General features: G+C 44.3%; 1 protein-coding gene across 5 annotated transcripts in view; it reads left to right on the top strand.

Moving 5' to 3' along the window:
- LOC100136088 (pro-interleukin-16) overlaps positions 1–18,108 on the top strand; it is a 56,543-nt gene that overhangs the window by 34,133 nt on the left and 4,302 nt on the right. For 3 of the 5 annotated variants that reach the window (XM_090239136.1, XM_090239138.1, XM_090239137.1), the window contains exons 12-23: positions 1,042–1,303; positions 1,469–1,586; positions 2,036–2,168; positions 2,700–2,787; positions 6,801–7,084; positions 7,222–7,368; positions 7,522–7,680; positions 10,686–10,836; positions 11,219–11,798; positions 12,085–12,880; positions 14,282–14,469; positions 15,250–15,418. In XM_090239136.1, coding sequence (XP_090095262.1) covers positions 1,042–1,303; positions 1,469–1,586; positions 2,036–2,168; positions 2,700–2,787; positions 6,801–7,084; positions 7,222–7,368; positions 7,522–7,680; positions 10,686–10,836; positions 11,219–11,798; positions 12,085–12,880; positions 14,282–14,469; positions 15,250–15,418 — 3,075 coding nt within the window. The remainder of the gene's footprint in view (positions 1–1,041; positions 1,304–1,468; positions 1,587–2,035; positions 2,169–2,699; positions 2,788–6,800; positions 7,085–7,221; positions 7,369–7,521; positions 7,681–10,685; positions 10,837–11,218; positions 11,799–12,084; positions 12,881–14,281; positions 14,470–15,249; positions 15,419–18,108) is intronic. The other 2 variants (XM_090239139.1, XM_090239141.1) reach the window with 2 other exon arrangements.

The raw sequence follows: 18,108 nt of genomic DNA, 5'->3' as shown, positions 1-18,108 counted from the left end.
ATTATTACAGCCATAATACAACATTATTACAGCCATATTACAATATTATTACAGCCATATTACAACATTATTACAGCCATTATACAACATTATTACAGCCATATTACAACATTATTACAGCCATATTACAACATTATTACAGCCATTATACAACATTATTACAGCCATAATACAACATTATTACAGCCGTATTACAACATGATGGAGTTAAAAGGATCCCTTTTGATTAGTGAAGACATTTTAGAACAGGGGTAGACAACCCTGTTCCTGGAGTGCCGCAGGTACTGCAGGATTTTGTACCAACTAGGCAACACACTTGATTGACTAAATTCAGAATGATCCTCTCTCTCCCTCTCACTCTACTTCTCCCTCTCTCCTTCTCCTCGCCTTCTCCTCCCTCTCTCCCTCTCCTTCCCGCTCTACTCCCTTTCCCTCGCCTTCTCCTCCCTCTCTCCCTCTCCTTCCCGCTCTATTCCCTTTCCCTCGCCTTCTCCTCCCTCTCTCCCTCTCCTTCCCGCTTTACTCCCTTCTTCTCGCCTTCTCCTCCCTCTCTCCAACTCCTTCCCGCTCTACTTCTCCCTTTCCCTCGCCTTCTCCTTCTACCTCTCTCCCTCTCCTTCCCGCTCTACTTCTCCCTTTCCCTCGCCATCTCCTTCTACCTCGCCTTCTCCCTCTCTCCCTCTCCTTCTCACTCTACTCCCTTTCCCTCGCCTTCTCCTTCTACCTCTCTCCCTCTCCTTCCCGCTCTACTTCTCCCTTTCCCTCGCCTTCTCCTCCCTCTCTCCCTCTCCTTCCCGCTCTACTCCCTTCTTCTCGCCTTCTCCTCCCTCTCTCCCTCTCCTTCCCGCTCTACTTCTCCCTTTCCCTCGCCTTCTCCTTCTACCTCTCTCCCTCTCCATCCTGCTCTACTTCTCATTCTCTCCTTCTCCTCTCTCTCTCCCTCTCCTTCCCACTCTACTTCTCCCTTTCCCTTGCCTTCTCCTTCTCCTTCTCTCTCTCTCCCTCTCCTTCCCACTCTACTTCTCCCTCTCCCCTCCACAGCAGATAAAGAAGGGTCTGTTGACTCTGGTGGTGAGGACCAGCCTTCGTGTCGGCGCCCTCTGTGGCCAGGCAGCGGTAGCACAGCTGTGTCGGTCTCGCTCTCTCAGCTCCAGTACTGGCATGTCCAGGGTCAGCACTGAAATGGGGGACTACAATTACCTCAGTGGTGTCACCACAGCCAACACACACACCAACACCGTACCTCAGCCACCTTTGGCCAAACCCCGAGATCGTGTCATGATGGAGATCACCTTGCATAAAGGTCAGGGGTCAAAGATAAGAAGTTCTACATTGCCTTATGATTTGGACCTAGAGAATCTAACATACACAATGTCCTATCTGTCTTCCTGTGTGTGTGTGTGTGTGTGTGTGTGTGTGTGTGTGTGTGTGTGTGCCTGCGTGCGTGCGTGCATGTGTGTTTGTGTAGAGGCTGGTGTGGGGCTGGGCATTGGGCTGTGTTGTGTGCCGTCTGGAGATGGTTGCCGTGGCGTCTATATCCACACCCTGTCCCCTGGGTCGGTGGCACACATGGACAGTAGACTCAGGTAAGGATTAAACAAACATTCTGTAAATGCTGAATACACATAGCCTGGGTACCAGTCTGTTTCTTACCTCAGTACACTTCCCAACTTCCTTACTCCCTGGCTGTGGTCCCATTCTTTACCTTCCCACCAAGTGTGCACTTGTACCCTCACTATCATGGATTTTGAAAGGAATCGATGTCGTGGAAACTCCCTCCAGCCATGCTTGCACTAATCCAATGCATTTCAATGCATGAGAGAGGGAGTGAACGAGGAGACTCTGGAGAGGACATTACATAACCGCTCTTCATTAGTCATTTAGCAGACTGACTCATCCAGAGCAGTTTATTGTTGACACATAGTCTGTGCATATGCTCAACTTGAATCAGTTAATGTACTTTAATCACCACACTCACTCTCCATCTCCCCCTCCCCTCTCCCCCTCCCCTCTCTCCCCCTATTTCCTCTCCTAGATGTGGAGATGAGATTATGGAGATCAACAACACAGTGGTGTACAACATGGTACTGAATGATGTGTACACGGTTCTGAGTCAGTGCTCCCCCGGGCCAGTCCAGATCATCATCAGTCGACACCCTGACCCCAAAGTAAATACCCCATTTAACCTGATATACACACCCTGTCTGACCTTATATACACACCCTGTCTGACCTTACATACACACCCTGCCTGACCTTATATACACACTGACCTTATATACACACCCTGTCTGACCTTCTATGCACACCCTGTCTGGCCTTAATTATTGGTCTCCCGAGTGGTGCAGTGGTCTAACACACTGCATCTCAGTGCTAGAGGCGACACTACCGACCATGGTTCAATCCCAGTCTGTATCACAGCTGGCCATTATCGGGAGTCTCATAACGCGGTGCACAATTGGCCTAGTATCGACCGGGCTGGGGGAGGGTTTGGCTGGGGGAGGCTGTCAAGAATAAGAATTGGTTCTTAACTGACTTGCCTAGTTCAAAAAAGGTTCAATAAAAAAATGTCAAATATACTGTACACACACTGTCTGGCCTTAAAAATACTAGTTTACTGTGGTACAGAAGCATATGTGTGTAGTGTTGATTTTTGTAGTGTGTGTGTGTTAAATGCAATGTGCCTGTGTGTATCTTTAGGTGTCAGAGCAGCAGCTGAACGATGCCATAGCCCAGGCTGTAGAGACCAGCCAACTAAAGCAGGACGCCAGTGAGTGGAGTATAGACGGTAACAACCTTTATCAACACAGTGGAGTATAGTCAGTAACAACCTTTATCAACTCAGTGGAGTATAGTCAGTAACAACCTTTACCAACTCAGTGGAGTATAGACAGTAACAACCTTCATCAACTCAGTGGAGTATAGTCAGTAACAACCTTTATCAACTCAGTGGAGTATAGACGGTAACAACCTTTATCAACACAGTGGAGTATAGTCAGTAACAACCTTTACCAACTCAGTGGAGTATAGACAGTAACAACCTTTATCAACTCAGTGGAGTATAGACAGTAACAACCTTTATCAACTCAGTGGAGTATAGTCAGTAACAACCTTTACCAACTCAGTGGAGTATAGACAGTAACAACCTTCATCAACTCAGTGGAGTATAGACAGTAACAACCTTTATCAACTCAGTGGAGTATAGTCAGTAACAACCTTTACCAACTCAGTGGAGTATAGACAGTAACAACCTTCATCAACTCAGTGGAGTATAGTCAGTAACAACCTTTATCAACTCAGTGGAGTATAGACGGTAACAACCTTTATCAACACAGTGGAGTATAGTCAGTAACAACCTTTACCAACTCAGTGGAGTATAGACAGTAACAACCTTTATCAACTCAGTGGAGTATAGACAGTAACAACCTTTATCAACTAAGTGGAGTATAGACAGTAACAACCTTTATCAACACAGTGGAGTATAGACAGTAACAACCTTTACCAACTCAGTGGAGTATAGACAGTAACAACCTTTATCAACTCAGTGGAGTATAGACAGTAACAACCTTTATCAACTCAGTGGAGTATAGTCAGTAACAACCTTTATCAACTCAGTGGAGTATAGACAGTAACAACCTTTATCAACTCAGTGGAGTATAGTCAGTAACAACCTTTACCAACTCAGTGGAGTATAGTCAGTAACAACCTTTATCAACTCAGTGGAGTATAGACAGTAACAACCTTTATCAACTCAGTGGAGTATAGACAGTAACAACCTTTATCAACACAGTGGAGTATAGACAGTAACAACCTTTATCAACTCAGTGGAGTATAGACAGTAACAACCTTTACCAACTCAGTGGAGTATAGACAGTAACAACCTTTATCAACTCAGTGGAGTATAGTCAGTAACAACCTTTATCAACTCAGTGGAGTATAGACAGTAACAACCTTTACCAACTCAGTGGAGTATAGACAGTAACAACCTTTATCAACTCAGTGGAGTATAGACAGTAACAACCTTTATCAACACAGTGGAGTATAGTCAGTAACAACCTTTACCAACTCAGTGGAGTATAGACGGTAACAACCTTTATCAACTCAGTGGAGTATAGACAGTAACAACCTTTATCAACACAGTGGAGTATAGTCAGTAACAACCTTTACCAACTCAGTGGAGTATAGACAGTAACAACCTTTATCAACTCAGTGGAGTATAGACAGTAACAACCTTTACCAACTCAGTGGAGTATAGACAGTAACAACCTTTACCAACTCAGTGGAGTATAGACAGTAACAACCTTTATTAACTCAGTGGAGTATAGACAGTAACAACCTTTATCAACTCAGTGGAGTATAGACAGTAACAACCTTTACCAACTCAGTGGAATATAGACAGTAACAACCTTTATCAACTCAGTGGAGTATAGACAGTAACAACCTTTACCAACTCAGTGGAATATAGACAGTAACAACCTTTATCAACTCAGTGGAGTATAGACAGTAACAACCTTTATCAACACAGTGGAGTATAGACAGTAACAACCTTTATCAACTCAGTGGAGTATAGTCAGTAACAACCTTTATCAACACAGTGGAGTATAGTCGGTAACAACCTTTATCAACTCAGTGGAGTATAGACAGTAACAACCTTTACCAACTCAGTGGAGTATAGTCAGTAACAACCTTTATCAACTCAGTGGAGTATAGACGGTAACAACCTTTATTAACTCAGTGGAGTATAGACAGTAACAACCTTTATCAACTCAGTGGAGTATAGACAGTAACAACCTTTATCAACTCAGTGGAGTATAGACGGTAACAACCTTTATCAACTCAGTGGAGTATAGTCAGTAACAACCTTTATCAACTCAGTGGAGTATAGACGGTAACAACCTTTATTAACTCAGTGGAGTATAGACAGTAACAACCTTTATCAACTCAGTGGAGTATAGACAGTAACAACCTTTACCAACTCAGTGGAGTATAGACAGTAACAACCTTTATCAACTCAGTGGAGTATAGACGGTAACAACCTTTATCAACTCAGTGGAGTATAGTCAGTAACAACCTTTATCAACTCAGTGGAGTATAGTTGGTAACAACCTTTATCAACTCAGTGGAGTATAGTCGGTAACAACCTTTATCAACTCAGTGGAGTATAGACGGTAACAACCTTTATCAACTCAGTGGAGTATAGACAGTAACAACCTTTATCAACTCAGTGGAGTATAGACAGTAACAACCTTTATCAACTCAGTGGAGTATAGACGGTAACAACCTTTATCAACTCAGTGGAGTATAGACGGTAACAACCTTTATCAACTCAGTGGAGTATAGACGGTAACAACCTTTACCAACTCAGTGGAGTATAGACAGTAACAACCTTTATCAACTCAGTGGAGTATAGACAGTAACAACCTTTATCAACTCAGTGGAGTATAGACGGTAACAACCTTTACCAACTCAGTGGAGTATAGACAGTAACAACCTTTACCAACTCAGTGGAGTATAGACAGTAACAACCTTTATCAACTCAGTGGAGTATAGACAGTAACAACCTTTATCAACTCAGTGGAGTATAGACGGTAACAACCTTTATCAACTCAGTGGAGTATAGACAGTAACAACCTTTATCAACTCAGTGGAGTATAGACGGTAACAACCTTTATCAACTCAGTGGAGTATAGACAGTAACAACCTTTATCAACTCAGTGGAGTATAGTCAGTAACAACCTTTATCAACTCAGTGGAGTATAGACAGTAACAACCTTTATCAACTCAGTGGAGTATAGACAGTAACAACCTTTATCAACTCACTGGAGTATAGTCAGTAACAACCTTTATCAAATCAGTGGAGTATAGACAGTAACAACCTTTATCAACTCAGTGGAGTATAGACAGTAACAACCTTTATCAACTCAGTGGAGTATAGACAGTAACAACCTTTATCAACTCAGTGGAGTATAGACAGTAACAACCTTTATCAACTCAGTGGAGTATAGTCGGTAACAACCTTTATCAACTCAGTGGAGTATAGACAGTAACAACCTTTATCAACTCAGTGGAGTATAGACAGTAACAACCTTTATCAACTCAGTGGAGTATAGACAGTAACAACCTTTATCAACTCAGTGGAGTATAGACAGTAACAACCTTTACCAACTCAGTGGAGTATAGACAGTAACAACCTTTATCAACTCAGTGGAGTATAGACGGTAACAACCTTTATCAACTCAGTGGAGTATAGACAGTAACAACCTTTATCAACACAGTGGAGTATAGACAGTAACAACCTTTATCAACTCAGTGGAGTATAGACAGTAACAACCTTTATCAACTCAGTGGAGTATAGACAGTAACAACCTTTATCAACTCAGTGGAGTATAGTCGGTAACAACCTTTATCAACTCAGTGGAGTATAGACAGTAACAACCTTCATCAACTCAGTGTAGTATAGTCAGTAACAACTTTTACCAACTCAGTGGAGTATAGACAGTAACAACCTTTACCAACTCAGTGGAGTATAGTCAGTAACAACCTTTATCAACTCAGTGGAGTATAGACAGTAACAACCTTTACCTACCTACCTACCTACCTACCTACCTACCTACCTACCTACCTACCTACCTACCTACCTACCTACCTACCTACCTACCTACCTACCTACCTACCTACCTACCTACCTACCTACCTACCTACCTGCCTACCTTTCTTTCTTTCTTTCTTTCTTTCTTTCTTTCTTTCTTTCTTTCTTTCTTTCTTTCTATCTGGTCTCTCTCTGTGACCTCTTAACCCCAGGCCTGCGTAGGTCTGACCCCTGCTCCCACTCCAGAGGGAAGTGTGAGCGCTGTGTGGCGAGGAGCTTCAGCCAACTGACTGCCCGGCGAGCCCAGAAGAACATGACCCGCTCCTGTAGTGACAGCAACACATACAACCAGAACCACCATCATAACCATCAGCACAACCGCTGCCCCGGATCAGGAACCAACCTGGTTAATGGTCAAACCCTGACTATACCCAACCACAACCACAATATGCACCATAATCTGATGGAAAGGGTCCACAGCCTCGACATCCCCATGGTAACTCAACACAACCAAGCATCCCAGAATAATCTGTCATGGTTCTAGAGGTTCAAATACCTCTTTGTCTCATTGGTGTTGGAGACCTAGGGGTCATGGTTCTAGGGTCCTTATCCGTCTTGATCTCATGGTTCTAGGGGTCCACGCCTGAGCCCTGGTGTGATAACAGACTGTCTGCATTGGTCTACCCTATCCCTGATGACGACTATAACGTCCCCTACAACTCCCCAGCAGCAAACCTCTCCTGCCAGCGCACGTTAGACCTGGCCACAAGGGGAAATAAGGTAGCTTAACTCCAGACGTTTCCATACAAGCTTTTGGAAGGCCACACTTTAGGCACTAAATGGAAGAATAATACACTGAAACAGGATGGGACTACCTGGACTTGTCCAATAAGAAACGTTTATATGACACATATTTTCCTAATCTGACCCTAGAACAGGCCCAAAGCCCTGGCACCTCCAAGGAGGTACTGCCGACACCAGGACGTCACTAGTGAGGAGGGGGCCCCTGGGGGCCTGCCAGACTCCAATGTTTCCAGTAGAGGCTCCCCTGTTAGAGAGGACGGATGGAGTCCCACACATACCAACTGTCAGGTAGGGAGACAACATTATTTACACCTATTTACAATGATAGTCTGGTTTCTCACATTTGGTGCCTAATGAACACAACCCACTAGTGCAGAAAAGGACAGCATCTGACATAATTTCACTGTTTTTCTATTTTTTTGTTCCCAAGTAATATGCTTAAAGATGCTGAATTTACTGAGTATACACTTATCTAACCAGGCATATTGACTTAAACATGTATTACTGTGGATGGATGGATGAATAGGTATATTGTAAGCAGGTTTGAGCTTTTTTTAAATAATGAATTTGAATCGATGGATCAAAATAATGTAAATATCGATGTATCTCAACAGGACTTTAGCAGCATGATATGACTGGCTGTCATTCATACTGCCGTACATCTGAGGAAGAGCTAGACTGCATGCTTCTATTGCCCATAAATGGTAGCTACTGTAGGGAAGAAGGGGGTGTGATCAAAATCTCTGTAAAACAGAGTTGCGTAGTCTCCATGCATCAGGCATCAGCTGTGGTTGAGACACGTCACTCTGTTTTGCATTGGTTCTTCAGCTTGCATATTCTCTGAAACCACAATTGTCTGTGAAGCTGATCTGCAGAGCTGAGTCGACTTCATTAAGGCATGCAACGGAAACGTCTTAATACGAAAATGAACGTTTCTTATTGGACAAGTCCAGGTAGTCCCTCCCTGTTTCTTCCATTTGGTGCCTAATGAACACAACAGGACAATGTGATGGACATTTTTATGTTTGTGCTTTTCTATAAACCAATTTCTATGTTCTCTGTTTGTGCTTTTCTATAAACCAATTTCTGTGTTCAATCAAATTACTGATTGAATGAATCCTCACTATCAATATCTGCAATTTGGCAGTACACCCAGAACCTTGTTTAGAGAAATTATATCTCAGTTTCAAGGTCTCAGCTTAGAGAAGAAGCCTCGTGAGGTATTGGTCTGTCAGATGCATGAAACAAACAATAAGCTAAACCATGCAAATATAACTTGTCAGTACATAAGGGAACTAATCAAATCAAATCAAATCAAATGTATTTATATAGCCCTTCGTACATCAGCTGATATCTCAAAGTGCTGTACAGAAACCCAGCCTAAAACCCCAAACAGCAAGCAATGCAGGTGTAGAAGCACGGTGGCTAGGAAAAACTCCCTAGAAAGGCCAAAACCTAGGAAGAAACCTAGAGAGGAACCAGGCTATGTGGGACTGCCCTGTTAGAGCTCACTTCAGATTGCTACTATATGTATCTAAGTCTGACTGGGACCTGTCCAACCTGCTGACAATAAAGAGTGATTCACTTCAGATTGACTTCGAGTGTCCCTGTGTAAGAATTTCCACAATTACAACATTAGACATTAGTGCAGAGAAGGATAACATTAGACATGAGCGCAGAGAAGGATAACATTAGACATTAGTGCAGAGAAGGATAACATTAGACATTAGTGTAGAGAAGGATAACATTAGACATTAGTGCAGAGAAGGATAACATTAGACATTAGTGCAGAGAAGGATAACATTAGACATGAGCGCAGAGAAGGATAACATTAGACATTAGTGTAGAGAAGGATAACATTAGACATTAGTGCAGAGAAGGATAACATTAGACATTAGTGCAGAGAAGGATAACATTAGACATTAGTGCAGGGAAGGATAACATTAGACATTAGTGTAAAGAAGGATAACATTAGACATTAGTGCAGAGAAGGATAACATTAGACATTAGTGTAGAGAAGGATAACATTAGACATTAGTGCAGAGAAGGATAACATTAGACATGAGTGCAGAGAAGGATAACATTAGACATTAGTGCAGAAAAGGATAACATTAGACATTAGTGTAGAGAAGGATAACATTAGACATTAGTGCAGAGAAGGATAACATTAGACATTAGTGCAGAGAAGGATAACATTAGACATTAGTGCAGAGAAGGATAACATTAGACATTAGTGTAGAGAAGGATAACATTAGACATTAGTGCAGAGAAGGATAACATTAGACATTAGTGCAGAGAAGGATAACATTAGACATTAGTGCAGAGAAGGATAACATTAGACATTAGTGTAGAGAAGGATAACATTAGACATTAGTGTAGAGAAGGATAACATTAGACATGAGTGCAGAGAAGGATAACATTAGACATTAGTGCAGAGAAGGATAACATTAGACATTAGTGTAGAGAAGGATAACATTAGACATGAGTGCAGAGAAGGATAACATTAGACATAGACACTGTTTTTCTTTTTCTCTGTCTGTAAGCAATATGCTAAAACATGCTGAATTGACTAAATACAGTATACTAATATAATTTGCCTCTAACTAATGTGTATTGTCCCATGTGTTGTTTCTGCATCCACACCTACATGCTTCCAGCTTGTTAGCAGTGTGCACAAGGCTTTGAGAAAGATCATAAGGCTACTGTGTAGAAATGTACGTGGAACCGTTTCATACTCCTGAATGTGTGTTGGTGAATGTTTTGCATGGAGATGACTTTGGACTGAGAATGGTGCTTTTTCAAATAGAAAACATGAACATACCAGTCATACCTTTACATTTCTGTTTACAGAATGTCGTACATTCATGCCTTTGAACGGGCATGGATGGACAAATATGACACCTCTTTCCTATGTATCCTGTCCCTGAAACATCCAACCTTAAACCTGTCTCACAATGCAAGCTTTTATAGTAAGGATGGCTTCTCTCCGTTCTGGAAGTATTTGCTTGTGTGTTTGTAAGTGACTCACCTGTAATTCTGGAAGATGCTTGTGTTATACCCACATCAGGCATGAAGCTATTGGATATCATAGAATGGCCTTGCCTTGGCACTGTGTGTGATTCAATTAGGTTCTGCATCTGGTCGTTGTGAGTGTGATGGATGGATGCATGTCCATGTGAAGTGGTGGAGGGTAACGGGCGCTAGTAAATGCAGGGTGAATTACTACACCTTTCTGCGGTCAGAGGCTGAGTGGTGCGCTCAACGTTTTAACTTCCTGTTTATCTGTGTTCCAGGAAGTAGAGAGTGAGAGAGAAAGAGAGAGAGAAAGAGAGCGAGAACACTCACGGGGAAGTGGAGAGACTCTCACCCACTCAGAGGCTCGCTCTGCTGCCATCACCGACTGCCCTCGATACTCATCCTGCACAGAAGACAGACTACACACAGGTATTGTATGGGAACCTCAATACTTTCTTTTGTCGTTCTCATTTAATTTCCAAAAATGTATGAGTACACCATTTGTAAATACAGAGCTAACAGTCAAATATACAGTTATTTGAGACACCTATAGGGGCCATTGGCAGTTAATTTTCAGTTTGCTTTCTGAAAGACAACATGTTATATAGTTGTGAACGCCATCTTTAGGATCATTTGTTACATTGTGACGTTTAATGGCACCACAACTTACTATATAACATTACTAGTAAAGCAGAAAGCTGTGCAGGTATGAATTATTTATTTTAATGAGGGCAGTGTGAGTTTAGCTCCTTATGAAGTACTTGTATCTCTCCTCCTCTTAGACTGTGTTTCCTGTGTTGTCTGTGTTCAGGTGCTGAATCTGCCTTCCACCTCTGCTCCCAGAGTAAGAGGCCGGGCCTGAGGAGGCAGGGCCGCGTGGAGCAGCTCCCCCCAGAAAAGCTTCACGACCCCTGGGTTAGGATCTCCGACAGCGCCCCTGATCTTGGAGGTCCTGAAGACCCCCATCAGAACCAGAGTCTGACTCATCCGAGCACACACCGTCACAACACACACTCCCACAGTAGCACACACCAACAACAAGCACACCATCTCAGCTCACACCACGACGCCACACACACTCCATCCCAAACCGACAGACACCCCAACGACACACACTCCCCAGTCGCCATGAGCCAACCGAGTGAGTTTCCCGAGCTTCCTGAATTCAACTGTACTTCCACCCACCACACCGCCCCAGACCCCACCACCCCCTCCACCCCTGCCTCCCTAATCTCCACCCCCAGCCCAAGGACTGAGGACCCCCCAGGGGTGAGGAAGGGCCCCCCAGTTGCCCCCAAGCCTGTGTGGAACCGTCAGAGCCTCAGGAGTATTAGGAATGGGAGGCCCCAGGCTGAGCTGGCCAAACCCCTGGACATCAGAGGCGGTGGAACGTACGTAGTGTTTCTCCACAACATTTCTCCTTTATCTTGTGTTTTATGCAAATGTAGCGGAGGCGGTTCAGTCTTGCCTGAGATCTGAAGACTTGTGTTAGCGCCTAAAGTGTAGGCTTTTATTTCAGGCGGTTGAGGTGGTGTTGAAGGGTATAGGTAACCTGGGTTTGATTCCCAGTCTGTCCATCAAGTATTGTGTGTTCATGAGTTATAAGCCAACAAGAATTTCTCATTTAAAAGATCCAGGTGGAGGGACAATAACATTTAAAAATGTGTATTTCAACAGCACCTTCGGGGTACGTCTGCGGCCCACCTCCTCTACAGCCCAGCTGTCAATCAAGCAGAAGATCCATTCATTTGAGACCTTCTCTAGTCCTGAGGGTAAAGGTCAGGAGATGGAGGGCAACAACAGGAGGCCCCTAGCCCCCTCCACTTCCCTCCCTCTGAAGGACAAGGCACTCGCCAGGAGTGACCCCCCTCTCTTAGAGGAGAATGGCACAATCCAACATGACATGGGCAAAGGAGCCAAAGTGACCTCTCCAATCCCTGACGAGGACAAGGACAGGAGGATGTCCTCTTTTCCCCCTGGAGCCTCTCCTCACTCCATCCTTCCGCCCTCTCCTGCCTCCCACCCTTCTCCTCCTACCTGTTTTTCTCTTCTTCCGACCCCCCACCCTACCTCGGAGCTCCAGACCCCAGTGGAAGAGACAACAGACCCCAATGCAGAGATCTCTGACTCGCCATCCCCCGATGACACCACCACCTCCCCATCCACCCTAGAGGCACCTCTCCCCGAGGCCGAACCAGAAACAGAGCCCCTGGATGGGGCTGTAGAGGCCTCCATCTCCCCCTCGGGCCCGGTGCCCAGGAGGTCCAGCAGCTCCAAGGGAGAGAGCTTTGGTCCACTACAACCACCAGAGGAGGAGGAGGGAGACCAGAACCATGCCCAGGCTCAGGGCAAGCAGGCCAGCCTGCGGACGCGTAGCCTGCCCCTGCCTACCTCTCCCTCCCCGGATGGGTCAACAACTCTACAAGGACTGGAGGGAGAGAGCCTGGGGAAGATACTTTCCTTCAGTAACCAGGTGCGTCTTTGGTCCACACTTTACATTACATCACATCGTCCAAGTGTAAAATGTAAAATGTCCAATTTAACTGAAGAAATGTATGAAATGTCACATAAACGTCATACCAGTTGAATAACCCATGTAATTACTCTGTGACAGGTGCATGCAACACGTCTGTAACTGTCATTTAGTGTGTGGATTGTGTGCACCTGCGACACTTGGCAATAGTTTGCTTGGGAAACAATATAATTTCTATAATATTCTCTTATATTTCATTATATTCTTACTATAAAATATATGTGTTTTGACTGTGGTAAGAGCACAGGAATATAAGTATCTTGTCTGCTAAATTAACAAATTAACTACAGGCCATCCCACTGGCACAGACGTCAATTTAACGTCAATTCACCATCTGTAACGTGGGAATGACATTGATTAAAACAGTGTGTGCCCAGTGGGATGCCAGTCTAAGCACCGTAACATAGTCAACTCAGCTGTTCTGTTCTTTTTCATTTGTTTTTCCCTCCATTTTCTTAGATAAAAGGCCTATTATTATCATATAATGTTGTGAACAGATAATGATTTAAGTGGTTCATTATGTTGATTAATGTCCTTGAGACAATAATAATGAATAATTACTACAGTGTAGGCTGCTGATGGGAATGAGTGTCAGCAGACATTTCATTTGAAGTCAATTGACAGTTGTTTCACCCATGGTGTAAGAAGGTGCTATAATGGCCTCTTGAGGTGGGATGAAGGGTAGAAAATAACAGCAGAGCCCTAACCATAACATGTGTTATACTCTGCTCTGCTCTGCTCTACTCTTATCTGCTCTACTCTACTCTACTCTACTCTACTCTACTCTACTCTACTCTACTCTACTCGTATCTGCTCTGCTCTACTCTACTCTACTCTACTCTACTCTACTCTACTCTACTCTACTCTTATCTGCTCTACTCTACTCTACTCTACTCTACTCTACTCTACTCTACTCTACTCTACTCTGCTCTACTCTACTCTACTCTACTCTACTCTACTCTACTCTACTCTTATCGGCTCTGCTCTACTCTGCTCTGCTCTGCTCTACTTTTTTCTGCTCTACTCTACTCTTATCTGCTCTGCTCCACTTTTATCTGCTCTGCTCTCTTCTCCTCTGCTCTCCTCTACTCTTATCTGCTCTACTCTGCTCTGTTCTACTCTTATCTGCTCTACTCTGCTCTGTTCTACTCTTATCTGCTCTGTTCTACTCTTATCTTCCCTGTTCTACTCTTATCTGCTCTACTCTGCTCTGTTCTACTCTTATCTGCTCTACTCTGCTCTGTTCTACTCTTATCTGCTCTGTTCTACTCTTATCTTCTCTGCTCTACTCTGCTCTGCTCTACTATTAACTGCTCTGCTCTGCTCTCTACTCTATTCCAGGTTTCCCATGCCCTGATGCGTTCCATGCACTCCCTGCTCCCCTCCCTCTATCCTACTAGGCCGGGTAACCCCGGGTCAGACCCACCCCCTGTATCCCCTCTAGTCTGCAGCCCGGAGGAGCCTGACCCGGTCCAGAACACTCCCCTCTCCCCTGGCCCCGACAGCAATGAGAATAGCTTCTCTGTCAGGTAAAAACTCTCTCAAAACATCAACATACAGCATAGACCAGGGTTGGGGTCAATTCCATTACAATTCAATCAATTCAGGAATTAAAAGGAAGTTCATATTCCAGTTTTTCTCAATGCTTCTTTATGAGAATAATTTCAAATTGGAATTTCAGTTTACTTCCTGAATTGATGTAATTGAAATGTAATTGACCCTTACCCTGGTATATACAGCATATTCTCTGTTTCAATGACTGATACCAGACAGGCATACACATACTACCTCTCAGGTGATTGGATGAAAAGGTATAAATATACACTGATTTCACAAGAGCTGATAGAAGTCTAGCTATGAAAAACGTAAGATAGCACTGCTCCCTGGAAGTCAGATTCTGTAAAGTAGAGATGGCATTATATATTATCAGATGGAACAGGCATATTTTAGATCAAATCTTTTCTGTATTTTGTCCCTGCTTCACAGGGCTTAATGCAATCATGGCAGTATCATCTTTAGTAAGAGGAAGTATGAACACAGGAAGTGAACAAACAGGAAGTCACACGTGTTAGAGATGTGTCATTATGACGAAAGTGTTAATCTGACTGAAATCCTCTCAAAGTTTAGTCTGTAACAGATTGACCAGACTAAAACACAACTCTCTATTTAGTTTTCATACAGTGAAATGCATGATTATGAGAGTAGCTACGATGAACCTGTAATACAGAAGGCGTGTCTGTGTGTGTGTTCTGTATGTGACCAGTGTCAGTGAGTGAGTTGAACTCTGTTTGCTTCCTTATTCCTCTCAGCCTATCTGATCTGAGGCAGTGTACCATTGAGCGGGGGGAGGAGGGAGGGGACCTGGTCTCACGCCCATCTCCGTCAGCATGTGCCCACTCTGTTATCTCAGCCATCCCTCCACAGGAAATACAGACCATGATCCAGGAAGTGAAAGCTCTGGATGAGGAAACACTGAAGGTGAAACTTTGTCGGTCTTTCTGTCCGTGTGTCCGGCCTGTCTGTTTCATTGTTTTAATTTATTTGGAGGTCCGTCCACCTCTTCCTCACAAGAAGGGCCTCGCTGACTGTATTAGGATGTCAAATAATGATGTTCCCCACATCAACACCACATCGGCACCACATCAACACCACGGTAACACCACATCAACACCACATCAACACCACGGTAACACCACATCAACACCACATCAGCACCACATCAGGACCACATCAACACCACATCAACACCACGGTAACACCACATCAACACCACGGTAACACCACATCAACACCACATTAACACCACATCAACACCACATCAACACCACGGTAACACCACATCAACACCACATCAACACCACGGTAACACCACATCAACACCACGGTAACACCACATCAACACCACGGTAACACCACATCAACACCACGGTAACCCCACATCAACACCACGGTAACACCACATGAACACCACATCAACACCACATGAACACCACGATAACACCACATCAACACCACGATAACACCACATCAACACCACATCAGCACCACATCAGGACCACATCAACACCACATCAGCACCCCATCAGGACCACAACAACACCACATCAACACCACATGAACACCACGATAACACCACATCAGGACCACATCAACACCACATCAACACCACATGAACACCACGATAACACCACATCAACACCACGTCAGCACCACATCAGGACCACACCAACACCACATCAGCACCCCATCAGGACCACATCAACACCACATCAACACCACATGAACACCACGATAACACCACATCAGGACCACATCAAAACCACATCAACACCACATGAACACCACGATAACACCACATCAGGACCACATCAACACCACATCAGCACCACATCAGGACCACATCAGCACCACATCAGGACCACATCAACACCACATGAACATCCAGTCATGACAGACTGTCAACTCTTACTGTTGAGAATCTCTCATCTCTGGTCTACTCTCTACGTGGTTGAGGTAATCTATACCCCTGAGTCCAAGGCATGCCAAATGACATGCTATTCCCTCTAAAGTGCACTACTTTTGACCAGGGCCCATAAGGCTCTGGATAATAGGGTGCTGTGTGGGAAGCCTGGTAAGAGCTGCTCTCTCATGCAATACTCACCACTGGCTTCTGCAAAACAACATACCTGTAGGAATGAGCTCCACTACAGAACTGGAGGGACCATTAAGGACTACGTTAGAGTGCTCAGCTGCAGGTGTGTGTGTGTGTGTGTGTGTGTGTGTGTGTGTGTGTGTGTGTGTGTGTGTGTGTGTGTGTGTGTGTGTGTGTGTGTGTGTGTGTGTGTGTGTGTATGAGAGAGTCTGTCTGTGTGTGTGTGTGTATTAAGAGGCTTTCAGGGAGGACAGAGTATCACAGTGTGTATTGTGTTTCTGTTTACCATTTCCATTCTGAGGCAATCAAAGCTTTTGTATATGCATACGCACGCACACACACACACACACACACACACACACACACACACACACACACACACACACACACACACACCTCTCTCGAAAGACCACTTGGCTCTGTGCTCAGGAGAACATCTGTATGCATTTCCTTTCTCGATATGTCATTACCGCACTCTTACTGCAATGTGTGTGTGTGCCTGTGTGTCTGTGTGTGTGTCTGGTGTCTGTTTGTGCGTGTGTATGTGTCTGGTGTCTGTTTGTGTGTGTGTGTGTCTGGTGTATGTTTGTGTGTGTCTGGTGTGCGTTTGTGTGTGTCTGGTGTGTGTTTGTGGGTGTCTGGTTGTGTGTGTGTGTGTGTCTGGTGTGCGTTTGTGTGTGTCTGGTGTCTGTTTGTGTGTGTGTGTGTCTGGTGTGTGTCTGGTGTGTGTTTGTGTGTGTCTGGTGTGTGTGTGTCTGGTGTATGTTTGTGTGTGTCTGGTGTGTGTTTGTGGGTGTCTGGTGTGCGTTTGTGTGTGTCTGGTGTGCGTTTGTGTGTGTCTGGTGTGTGTGTGTGTGTCTGGTGTATGTTTGTGTGTGTCTGGTGTGCGTTTGTGTGTGTGTGTGTGTGTGTGTGTGTGTGTGTGTGTGTGTGTGTGTGTGTGTGTGTGTGCCTGTGTGTCTGTTTGTGTGTGTGTCTGGTGTAGGTTTGTGTGTGTGTGTGTGTGTGTGTGTGTCTGTGTCTGTTTGTGTGTGTGTGTGTGTCTGGTGTCTGTGTGTATGTGTGTGTGTGTGTCTAGTGTGTGTTTGTGTGTGTCTGGTGTGCGTTTGTGTGTGTCTGGTGTGTTTTTGTGGGTGTCTGGTGTGTGTGTGTGTGTGTGTGTGTATGTGTGTGTGTCTGGGACACTTGGTCCCCTCTCTCACAGACATACACTCATCTGGACACTGTCAACAACAGCTGGGGTTTATTAGTCAAACTGAGATATGTGAATGGCCATGAATCGTCTGACTCACCTCATAAAAGTATTCATCGTCTCAGAGTAACAGGGCTACTGATCTAGGATCAAGTTTGTCTTTTAGATCACATTGTTTAAGATTACATGGACGGGTGACCTGATCCTAGATCAGCAAACCTACTTAATAGATAAGAACAAGAACCAGCAGTAACATTGCAAAGTGAACGAAAAACATGAAAATATTATTTTGAATGTTAGAATGAAACAGATGACATCTTTCCT

The sequence above is a fragment of the Oncorhynchus mykiss genome, chromosome 6 (genome assembly GCF_057628025.1).
Source record: "Oncorhynchus mykiss isolate SJ-2025 chromosome 6, ASM5762802v1, whole genome shotgun sequence".
Taxonomy (NCBI): Eukaryota; Metazoa; Chordata; class Actinopteri; order Salmoniformes; family Salmonidae; genus Oncorhynchus; species Oncorhynchus mykiss.
The sequence above is the reverse complement of the archived record's forward strand: the minus strand, read 5'-3'. Positions and strand labels throughout refer to the sequence as shown.